We start from the raw sequence: 12,604 nt of genomic DNA, 5'->3' as shown, positions 1-12,604 counted from the left end.
CAGAAGGCTTCTACGTCACACTACCGTGTAACGCATCGCTGAATGTCTATCCTGATAACAGTATATCTAATTATAGAACCAGACTTGCTAGACCTATAAATTTTAACGGGTTATGGGAGGTTGGTTTGGTAGAAATTGAATACCCACTAACATGGCTCACTGTAAACGAGAAGGACGTGGAATTTATCATCGATTGTGATCATAGTCTGCTACAGAATGACAACGAGGCTGATGGGCGGGGTGATCTGAACAAACAAACTCTTCGAAAGGTCCTAAAAAAATTGTCTGTGGTGCGTAAAACAATAAAATCAGGATATTATGAAGACATAGACTCATTACTCAGGGAAATAAAAGTGGCACTTCCTCCACGAGTGCAGCTAGGTTATGACTCTATAAAGAATAAGGTATTTCTAAAAGCACCTCAGAGAGTATCACTAACGTTTTTTGGTAAGTTAGCAATTATTATGGGTTTAAAATCGGGTGTTTCTATAGAAAATGTAAACAAATCCGCAGAAGATCAAGACGCATGGTCTACAGCCCCTGTGTATGCACCATACCAATCTGATATAAGAGCCGGTTTCTACACATTGTACGTGTACACGGATATAATCGACTATCAATCAGTCGGTGACGCCTATGTACCTTTACTAGCGTCTGTATATATAACTGGCGAGACTAACAAAACAGTCAGTGTGAGATTTGACAAAACACATTACGTACGGGTTAATAAGAGCTGCATTACAGAAATCTCTGTTGAAGTAAAAGACGATTTAAACCAGGACGTACGTTTCACCTACGGAAAGGTCATCACGAAACTACATTTTAGGCCTGTAAAACATCAACTGTTTTAAAATGGCTTATCTCACTCCGTACAGTACGGATCCTGAGCGCTACATCTCGTACTACAGGAATCAGGCCGGAAGTGGACTTCCGGGGTTTTCGGGTTCGCCCGTGATGTACGGTTCCGGTTTTGTTTCAGGAATCGGAGGTCTTTTTAAAGGGCTCTTCCGTATGGCACTGCCTTTTTTTAGAAGAGGCATCAATATAGCTAAACCTCATCTAAAGTCGGCCGCTAAAAACATATTGAGCGATGTTGTGACCAATGCTTTAACGAAGTCTCATGACGAAAACGGTCAGCAAGGTCACGGTTTAGTGGTGATGTCCCGTAAACCGCCCGGTACCCGTATGAGAAGAGGGCGTGTCTTAGCTGTAAAGAAGACTATACGCAGACGCAGGAAACCTTCAGTTACAAAAAGCAAACGAAGAACACGCACGAAACGTGTGAAAAGATCTACAAATTTAAAAAGAAGGAGTGCTACCATCTTCTAATGGCCCTGTTACATCACATGTCGGATGAGTGCATCAAATCAGAACTGGATCTCTTCACCATACCCCCGACCCAAACTGCGATCGAAAAGAGCCATTATATCGAAGTAGCGCCGCTTTCGGCTTTGACAGATACGGGCCCGGTAGAATTCTTTATAGCGGGGACTGGCGAAGATTACACAGATCTGAATAACACACTGCTATATACACAAATTAAAATAACTAATCCGGATGGTTCACCCCTAGTGGATGGTGCGGGGGTTGCACCTGTCAATTATATTGGCAACACAATGTTTTCACAGGTGGATGTGACTCTGGGTGACCGGCTGATATCCCATTCGTCCAGCAACACATACCCGTATCGCTGTATGATTGAAGCTCTCATTAATTATGGAAAAGACACTCTCGAGAGTAACTTCTCAGCAGGTTTATTCTACAAGGACTCTTCAGCTCACATAGATGCCACAGACCCCGCAGGGGCGAACGAGGGATTAACGAAAAGAGCTGCGTTCACAAATGCCAGTAACGTCGTAGAACTGCTGGTACCAATCCACAGCGACATCTTCTTTCAATCGAAATTATTATTAAATGGTGTGGATATAAGAATTCGTTTAACTCGTGCGAAAGATGCATTCTGTCTCATGCGTAATGACGCCGTCAATTATAAACTAAATTTAATATCGGCTTCGCTTTTTGTGAAAAGAGTCACCGTATCACCCGGCGTGCGTCTTGGTCACGCACAAGCACTTCTTTCCTCCACAGCTAAATATCCTATCGACAGAGTGTGTGTGAAAAACTACTCTGTGCCAACAGGTGCGCGTGTTTCGAATCATGAAAATCTCTTCCTGGGGACTCTGCCGAAATCCATAATTTTGGCTATGACGGAAAACACTGCTTTCTCTGGTGCTTACGACAAAAATCCTTTTGCCTTTAAACACTTTGACCTTGAATACCTAACACTGACCTGCGACGGGCAGCAAATCCCTAACCGTCCTTTTCAGCCGGATTATAACAACGGATCAGCCGTTCGTGAATTTTACCAGCTGGTGACAGCAACGGGCAGACATTTAAAGAATCAGCCCATGGTTATAGATCGCGAAGATTTCCTAAATGGCTACACTCTATATGCCTTTAACTTGACGCCGGACGAGGAGTGCGGTCAGCACGTTTCGCTAATTAGATCGGGAAATATTAGATTAGAAGCCCGGTTCAGAACGCCCCTAGCGCAGCCTGTAAATTTTTTAATTTACTGTGTCTACGATTCGCTTCTGGAGATTTCAAACCGAAGACAGGTCCTTGCGGAGAATTACTGAAAACTTTCTTTGAAATGAACACGGTACAACTGACGGCTGTAATGGATAAAATTTCCGGCAACACAAATTTTCTAGGTGTGCTACCGTATGATTACCTGCCCCAAGAGCCTTTAAAGGATGTGCCTTGCATGCTAATATCGAATACACAATCTTCAGAAGAGCCGGGGGAACACTGGATCGCCATATACACACGTCGTGATGGTACAGGCTGTTTTTTTGACAGTTTTGGCAACGATCCTAATACACCTCGTTTTCCAAAGGCCTTTAATAACTTTCTAAGAAACAATTCTACAGTCGTGCAGTACTCAGGCAAACAAGTCCAGGATTATACCTCAGATACCTGCGGGCAGCATTGTGTGTTTTTTCTGTATCATATGTCAAGAGGTTATGAATATGAGAATGTTATAAATATGTATCATAATGATTTATTAAAAAATGACATCATGGTCTCTCTCTTTGTGAAAAAAATGAAGCCTGGTGTCTGTAGCGGTAAAACATTTAAATGCATTCAGTGTGTACAGTCTGGTAAAACATTTCAGACGTATTAATACATGTGTAACGAGGACAATATTGAATATGTATGCTATAATGTATCATTTACATTATATCGCCAGCAGCCATATCACCCTGTAGCCCAAGACTGGTTTCCCACTGAAGCTAAGCGGGGCTGAGCCTGGTTAGTACTTGGATGGGAGACCTTCTGGGAAATCCAGGTTGCTGCTGGTAGAGGTGTTAGTGAGGCCAGCAGGGGGCGCTCACCCTGTGGTCTGTGTGGGTCCTAACACCCCAGTGTAGTGACGGGGACACTATACTGACAAAGAGCGCCGTCCTTCGGATGAGACGTTAAACCGAGGCCCTGACTCTCTGTGGTCATTAAAAATCCCAGGATGTCCTTCGAAAAAGAGTAGGGGTGTAACCCCGGTGTCCTGGCCAAATTTGCCCCTTGGCCTCTGTCCATCATGGCCTCCTAATCATCCTCATATATACACTGATTGGCTTCATCACTGTCTCCTCTCCACCAGTAAGCTGGTGTGTGGTGGGCGTTCTGGCGCAGTATGGCTGCCGTCGCATCATCCAAGTGGATGCTGCACATTGGTGGTGGTTGAGGAGATTCCCCCCTTCTATGTAAAGCGCTTTGAGGTCTCAGATAAAGCGCTATATAAATGTAACGAATTATTATTATTACGAATTATTTATGTATGTGTGACGAATAAACAACTCGTAAACAGATGAAACGTTTTTCTTTTTCTTTATTGACAACAAACAACATAGGCTACAATACAGTATACAACTTAAAAAAACAAAAACAGTGTTACATAATTACAGTATACATACGTTTACACCCAATAATATTTGTAATATTACAATTACAAATAATTGTTAAAAATCTAACCAAGGGTTTGCATCTAACGTGGGGGAATTAAACAATGATCAGCGCTCGCGTCAGTACGAACAGGTGTTGACGCGTTGTGATATTTACGCTTCCGGGGTTTTTTCAAGGTTTTCGTTGGTGTAGAGTTAAAGTCATCTAGCCCCGTTTTTCTTTTAAGCGAATCAATCATGCGTTTAACATGCTGATTACTTATGGTCGAGTAAGGTATGTTTAAAGAGGAAAATGCGTCCAGAAATTCAGACCATCCAGCAGGCCTACGGTCGTCACGCACCATATGAGGCATTGTTACACTTTTCAAAAGATCAAGCATGTGGGATCCTGCAATGATTTTCCCTTTATAAACAAATTCCCCGGTGTCTGTCCACGAAGACACCTGTCTGGCCTTAGACATTTTATCCAGAATGTATTTGACATTTTTCAAGCTCCTCCGAGACACGTTATTCAGCACCTCTGATACGATTACGTCATCAGTCACGTCATCAGGCCTGTCAATATGAGAGGAGGCAGGTGCCTCTTCACCCGTACTCTCACGACCCGGTACTGTAAGCGTTAAAGTGTTGCTCGCCACGTCGTTGTGTTTTGACACAGACAGATATCTCTGTAATGTGTTTGTGTATAGTTTTGCTTTTTCGTGCGCATCCAAATCATGTCTTTGCAATATTTCCCTAATAGCCTTATCCAGGTTTTCCTCCACGGTTGTATGGATATTTTCACGAGGACCCGCAGTTCTTAGTCTATCCATTTGTTGTTTTGGCACAAGATATAATTTTTCAGTATGCTGCATTTTCTCTCTTCAGATTCAGCTTCTTGTTATAAGGCTAGTTATGAAAGGCAGAGCCACACTAAGCAGTGGCAATAGAAAACCGCCTTTTTGGTTAATCATACGTCTCTTTCTTGCGATATTGATCTTTTTATTAGCGACGTATTTTATCTCGGTCTTTCTCCTTTTTAAAGATCCGTGCTGCTTCGCAGTTAGAGGGATCTTACCGTGTAGAATATTGAGAGCCACTTCGCATAAAGCCAGTATGAGCTCATCAGGGGACGACTGGAGAATAACACGTCGTTGTTTGGGTGAGCTCTTGTATAATAACTTTAAAAGGTGCAGATTTCTGGAGAGTCTCGAACTCATGTTAAACTCCTTTCTGAACGTAGACCACAGGATAGTCTGACAGTAAATCTGTTCTGAGACAAAATTTTTCAGGGGTTTGTGTTTTATAGTCTATTAACAGGTAGTTATAAGGAGCGCTCGTAGCGTCCTGATAAGCCTCGATGAAGAACTTTGTATTGCCGGGAAACATCTGACGCCCCAAAACACCTATCTGCTGTTTATCTCGGGGGTTTTTAAATATTATTAAATAATTTGCATTAAGAGCTATTGTTCTGCTAGATTTACCCTGAAAAAATAGATTCTGTATCAGAAGCATGCAACTGAGGTTCCTGTGGTGGATGAATTGGGTAAAAAGCCTCTCAGCTTGCAAATTAGAAGATGCCTGAACCATGAGATCATCCAGAATAACGAGAGATTTTTTGCCTGGTGGAAATAACGAGTCATCATCCAGATTCTTTGGTATGCCTTCGATGAATTTAATATCAAAATCACGTAACATCTCATCATACGTAGGCTGCCATGATGTATACATGTACACAAAATTATCAAACTTCACAGAACACATTTTGTCTGAATTATACATTAGAGTTTTCACAAAAAAAAGTCTTCCCACAATTACTGGGGCCACTAACAATAGCACCGAAGGGGTGCTGTAGCCGCCAGTCAAAGGGTTCTGTTTCACCCATATTTACAATGTTTACAAAATATTGTTAAAACCCGTAAGGCAATGTCGTATAATCTGGCAGTAGCACACGTTTGTTATACACAATTCTAAAGTTTTTCTCAACTGTTTTATTGTGTAGTGTGAGACGTCTCTTATTGCGTGCGATAGTCCCTGTGCGCACCTGCAAACGTAGGCTGTCACCTGTCTCGGTGTACGCGCGCACTAGTGCTATCAGACTATGCAGTGTGACTATTTGTGCATTTTCAGTATTGAGCGTGATTCCTTTAGCTTTGAGACACGTATGCCCTTTTAGAGTTTTAAAACCGTAAGATTTCGGTCCTGACGAGCAAAATTCATGAATCGAATCGTCCGGCTCTAATTCGCTCGTGAGCTGACCGAGGTAAGGACCTGTTTCAGGTTTCCAATCCCCGTCTTTCGATACGAACACGACGCTATCTGTGTCACAATAAATCACCCTACGGTCTAATTTTTCCAAAAGATTATAGAGCTCGAGTCGCGCGTATGCTGTAGTGAAAGCCCCTATAAAAATGTTGACATTCTGCGTAGGCGAGGGGTCTTGTGCGGCGTAAGCCCATTGCACCAGTGCAACGGATTCAGATACAAAGGAAAAATATTTTATCACGTGCGAGCTGCTGAAGAGACATTGTGTAAACTCTCCCGGATCTGTCAAAAGTTCCGTGGTGCACAGATGAGAGCGCAGAGAGAAGCGCCCCCACAAGGTATTCAAAATTAGTTTGCTTATGGATCTTTTTGCCGAATTATGTCCTATTTTAGTGATGTCTAGCTGAACGCCTTGTTTGTCAAGATAATCGGTGACATACGACTGTTTGTCTTCATCCGTCACTATGTGTGCGGGAAAGCCAGAGGCTTCCTGTTTGGATTTGAGAAACGTTTTAACATAATCTGTGAACAGACTGTCAGAGTTTTGCTCGAAATGCCACACCTCATGGATTTTCAGAACACGATAGCCCTGTTGAATAGCTTTGTCTAGCTCAATACTAACCCATGTGCCCGTAATACTTCTTTCAGCCTCAGTGTGGCAGCATTGTGCATCCTGGAACTGAGTCTCCACACAGACCCGACATAAACCAAACATAAGTTTACCGCCGCTTCTGTATGGCAGAACCGGATGAAACAGTTTGCGTGGTGGAAGCACAGTAGCTCTGACAAGACCAAAATAGTTCTCCAACGGCTCAAAATCCTTAAAAATTATTTTAGGATGCCCGACGGGGTACGTTTTGTTAGCCTGGACGAACGGGTATAGCGATGTGAAATCATAATAATCGACACGCTCATCGTCTCCTGTCTGGTGATACAACCTAAAGGCGTTTGTTCGGCCTCCGTAAAGTGCGTCGCGTGGTGTCAGTCTCGTCGGTGCGTCATAAGTTGACATGTATCGAATAACCTCAGGATCTGTTTGCACCGCCAGTTCCCACTCGCACTCCCATATAGAGACTACACGTAAGGAATAGACTTTACGAAGCGTTTCTAATTTCTCGTCCGACTGTCTTCTGAGTGAGCCAAAAGACACTTTAGATAGTGGCTGGATTTCCTCTGCCTTAAATCTGCAGTCATGCCCATGAAAAAAGCAGCCCAAGTACTCATATGCAGTTTTCACCCCATCACTAGATTCATAAAACCCGTCAAGATGGAAAGGACCGATGGATCGCTCACCATAATTTAGCGCGTGTTGTATATCAATATTTTGGCTATTTTTAGTATATTCAAGCCATTGTATAGATGCACTTGAAAACGTTTTGTATTGATTTAAATAAGCGTGTGCGTGTGTTAATGCTATAGTATCTCGACTCAAAAAATTCGTTTTGAACACTTTCATACATGTGCCTGCCAATGTCACTGATTTAAACGGATCAATGTTTGTACATTCGATGAATTCTTCACGGTATTTGATACACGCCTGTCGCAGAATAATCACATCGTTCCGACAGTAAAAAGCTAACTCCTTTTTGAAGTCAAACACACTAGTCAATACACATGCGTACCACGTATCGAATCTGGTACGGGCAGTTGTACTCATCGTCTCGTAGCCATATAACTCTTTTGCGGGATAAGGGCCTTTGTAGTCACTGTTCCCCCTAGTGTTAAACCTGTGTGGGAAGTAGCCCTTATCAGATACATCTAAGCTTAACGCAGCGGGTATTTTTGCAAGCGCTAGAGGCAGAAACTGGAAGCTGTCTATAAAACGTTGTCTAAACAACGAATCATACATATACAAGATACGGCATCCTTGCATAATAATTTTCGGTGCTATACCTTCGCTGGTGAGATGGTTGAGCAATAAGTAGCAATCAAACGATGACGAGTTATGCGCGATGAACGTGTAATCCCTGTATTTTGGTCGCCTGTAGTGTTTAACCAGACGCGCTACGCAGTCTGTTCCTCCAGCTTCAAACGCCACACCATCGTGCGTCATAGCGCATACGTAATTAGCTATGTGCCGACCTTCTTCAGACATTGTCTCAAAATCATAATAAATGTATTTTTCGTCATGCACCTCAGGCTTTAGCGGCTGAATGTAGCATTGGTGGCTAGCGCCGTCTGTCAGACTCTCCCGGCAATGCACACAGCACTCTGCAGCGCACTTGTGCTGTTTTATCTTATCGACACTGCTCCTTGCAACTCTATACGTCCTATGACATTTAGTGCAGTATCTGATTGTGTCACATTGCGATTTTTCGGTTGATGTACGGTCTTGTTTATGGGTATCGTAGCAAAATGTGTTTCTGCAGTATCTGAGACAATCGGAACACCGTTTATAGACCGTCGCATGCGTGCGACATTCGGACATGGTACATATGTTACACACATGCTTGCATTTATGTGATCTGTTATCGTTATGCCCTTTGAAACAGAATGGACAGAAATAGCTTGTCCCTAAAAAAACCTTCAGATTTTTTATTAAATGATAATGGTTTTCGTGGTTATATAGATGCACTGTTTTTGGATGAATTTCATCCGTGTTTTTGAACACCTGCACCGCACCTGTGCTGTCCCTGTGAAAAACAACAATTTTTAGATCTAGATAATTTTCGAAGACATGCACGTCGTGAAATCCTATTTTATCATACACTGTGAAACCACATGCTGTGTGGATGTCTTTTGCCGGTGCTTGTAACTCAAAGTCATTATATTCTGGATTTAGAAAATGCGCTAGACAGTAGCTGAAACACATAAAATCCGAGAAGTTATTTGGACTGAATAAATGCATTTTATTTCTTTTAATAGTCTCGCTTATGGCCATGTGAGCTACCCTTCTACGCCCGCCTGAGGGTTGGTCCATAGCAATAGATACCTGTAGCGTTAGAGACGAATCTGTGTTTACATCTCGATTGCTTTGAGCGGCTTTTTCGATCTGTTCAATGAACAGTGATGCGTCGTGGTTGTTTTCAGGGTTTAATACAGTATTTATGGCTGTCGGAAGAGAGTCCCCCGACAAGGAGATGTTAACATAACCTGTATCACCTGCCAGTAATCGTGAAAAATCTACAATTTCATTTAGAATATTACTCAGATGAATATTATATTCAGCTAAATCATTTGTATCTATTCTACTGAGGTCCAGTGTTCTAATTATCTCTACACCGTTAAACAACCGTCTCGGAATTATAGTGAATTCACCAGCATACCCACCCTCGTGCGTCAAACTATGTATATCGCTTTGACTAAGTCCCATATCTGGTAATAGAGGATCATAATTTAACGAAGACGACGCGCCGTTACCGACCTGTGTGTTTCCGTCATTATCATTGTCTTCACGCGTTTCTAGCCATGTTCGTTGTTCAGCTATAATCTTTTTGTAATCTATCTGTAGTGGTTGGCTCATTCGTGTTTAACAGCCGTAATTGGTCATTTATTAAGCGACGTAATTGGACATTATTTGAGGTCTGTCTTAATCTGTCATCGTCTGAATCGACTCTAGCTCTTTTAGATAACATTTTGAGGTGTTTTTATTTATTTTAAAAAATCACACAAGGCATTCGTAGCAGTCCTACTACCAGATTTCACAACACAATATTGACAAATTAAAATGTACAGATGGCAATATGTGCATTACAATACAACTCTCAACAATGACACCCCCTTAATACAATCCCCTATTTGTAATGTGTAAGAACGAAAAACAAAAGTTAAAATTAATAAAATAAAATAAAAAACTTCGTAATCAGAGTAATTTCATCATCTTCTCATGAAAATATCATAAAACATTACCCCCTCAATTGTCTCTGGATTACTTTAAAACCTTCAGAGAACAAACTCAGAGCAACGGTGCTTAGCTGCTGGTCGCCCCTCACCTGTTCAAGCTCTTGCTGAATCAATAGTTGTATGTGACGTTGTTGTGCGTGTTCAGCTTCTATTTGCTCATGGCGTTGTTCAAGGAAAGCTGCCACACTTGTCACGTCTGAAGCCAGCTGATTCTGGCGTTCTATCACGGTACGCAGTAGCCCGACTACCTCTCGCATCGAACCATAGACCAAGTCTTCTGTCTCTTGAAACGTCAAAGGCTGTGAAACTATATCCAAAATCCTTAAAAAATTTCTATTGACCGATCGGAGAGTTTCGATATTCAGTGTGTTTACATCGGCTTCCCTGTAAATCGGTCTGTAGTATGCACCAGGGTCGGAACTGCAGCTACTGATGGATGATGAGTCTCGTTCAGAGACGGCAGCATCGAGGACATCTGCTTGTGATTCGAGGAAAATTTCCAAACCTCCTTCGGAGTGGTCTTGCTCTGTAGGAGATACAATAACCATCATTATATTAATTATTTATTCAGAAATATGTTTAAAACAAATATGTAGTCTATATCTTACCGTTATCCCCCTCAGCTTCGTTCTGCTCAGAACACACTTCCTCTCTCGTATGCTGATCCGAGTCGAATTTGGCTCGTTTCTCGCACGTCCCGCTAGTTGACGCTTTAGGATAGTCCACCGTGGTTGATGTACAAGGCTCCGGAGAAATTTGTTCTGAAAAATTATTTAAATATCCGTCAGAAAAAAAAATGAATAAAAATAAATAATGAAAATAAAAAAATAAATAAAATAATAATAATATATAAAACCCTTTAGTCCTTAGTCCTACCTATGTCAGGGTAGGAAAATTGTATTCCACAATTCGTGTCGTATTCCCCATAAACTTCACGAAGTCTTTTTATTCCTCTGGCACTAGTAGCAGAACATGCAGCCTCGTCAACCGTCTCATCCACTGTACGACTGTCACCGTGAGTGGGCGTAGGTGTGCCCCATGGAGAGACATCGTCATAGACGAAAGCCAATGGCGTTGAAGGCCTCTCACATTCCATAGCAATCTCCATGATGACGTCAGCTACCTGTGGTGTTTCCTCGCACGGCGGGGGATTCTCTGCAACTAAGCTATCTGTAGGGAAGTAAAAACATTTTTTTTTCTTTGTAAAAAACTAAATGATGTAGGAAAATATATATTTTATCCTGGGAAAAACAAAAACACACCTGGTATTTCGCCGTTTGGAAATACGCGATCGTCTAGATCAGACGAATAAATATTGTTAGTATCGAAAAAAAAAACACATCGTTACATTTTAAATAAAAATATTTACATTCAAGTTTGTTGGGTAATACTCACAATAATCATCGAGCATTTTGACGATCTCCGGATCCAGTTCCAAGCCAATTACAGAGTCATCTGCTTCATATAGATAAAAATAAATACTTTTTTATTTTAAACAAATCCTTGTATAAAGACATATTTTTCTTTTTTAAAAAAAAAGAAAAGAAACAGACTCTTACCGTTTTGACTGTAACAATCCATGTTTTCGTATGACGAGAGAATGCGATCGGTTCGTTCCGTCTCTAGATGGTTTGTAACTGAAATGGCGAAGTTATAAACGCGACTTCAGATTCGTCTTCCCCCAACACCCCCCATTCTTTCGAAAGACCCCCTTTTTGATGTTTGATATCTGTTGTCGCGATAAAAATAATTCACACCTCCATATGAAACGACACCTGCTGGCCTAGAAACAACATGAATTAAAAAACCCCTACAGACATCTGGGAGCCGCAGTGTGTGTGTGTGTGTGTGTGTGCGTGTGTGTGCGTGTGCGTGTGCGTGTGCGTGTGCGCGTGCGCGTGTGCGTGTGCGTGTGTGTGTGTGTGTGTGTGTGTGTGCGTGCGTGCGTGCGTGCGTGCGTGCGTGCGTGCGTGTGTGTGTGTGTGTGTGTGTGTGTGTGTGCTCGTGTGCGTGTGTGCGCGTGTGTGCGCGTGTGCGCGTGTGTGCCACGAGCGATCTAGTTGTTATTTTTCTCACGGTTGTCGCGTGGTGTGGGTGGGATTACGAGTCGACGCATGGAAATGACGTCATTTTACCGCATCACTAACCACAACCAACGAGGGCTACGATGTGTGACTACCTACGTTAGGAGGCGTGGTCTGCGAGCGTCCCTGCTCGTCTCTCACTCCATTCATTGGGCCTCATTCATGAAACATTCGTAAATATACGAGTAAATATGTGAGTGATTTGCGCGTAAAGAGACCTTCCCGAAAACTCTTCTCCTGATTCACAAATACTTCGTAAACGTCAGATGTGATAGTGAAACGTGTGTGTGTGTGTTATGAATTCCAATCAGTCGTAAATGGGACGCGCGTGCACGCTCATTCTCAATTACCATAAATCCCGCCCATTAAATCCGACTGACAACTATATATGGGCATCATATTATGACACCAAACGAAGGATTTCAACATGTCTTCTCAAAAGCGAATGAAAAAGAAAAATTTCTCAGATGC

The 12,604-nt window shown here is 42.2% G+C and overlaps 1 protein-coding gene across 1 annotated transcript; it reads right to left on the bottom strand.

Annotated features, from left to right (window-relative positions):
• Positions 1 to 9,954: 9,954 nt before the first annotated feature.
• Positions 9,955 to 11,546, bottom strand: LOC307005655 (uncharacterized protein). The gene is made up of 5 exons (XM_079626023.1): positions 11,445 to 11,546; positions 11,312 to 11,344; positions 10,926 to 11,219; positions 10,658 to 10,810; positions 9,955 to 10,575 (listed from the first exon to the last, which is right to left on the bottom strand). The coding sequence occupies exons 1-5, from the start codon at positions 11,458 to 11,460 to the stop codon at positions 10,052 to 10,054; spliced, it is 1,020 nt and encodes a 339-aa protein (XP_079482149.1). The 5' UTR covers positions 11,461 to 11,546; the 3' UTR covers positions 9,955 to 10,051.
• Between the last annotated feature and the right edge of the window lie 1,058 nt (positions 11,547 to 12,604).

Source organism: Phoxinus phoxinus, assembly GCF_949152265.1.
Source record: "Phoxinus phoxinus genome assembly, chromosome: 10".
NCBI lineage: Eukaryota > Metazoa > Chordata > Actinopteri > Cypriniformes > Leuciscidae > Phoxinus > Phoxinus phoxinus.
The sequence above is the reverse complement of the archived record's forward strand: the minus strand, read 5'-3'. Positions and strand labels throughout refer to the sequence as shown.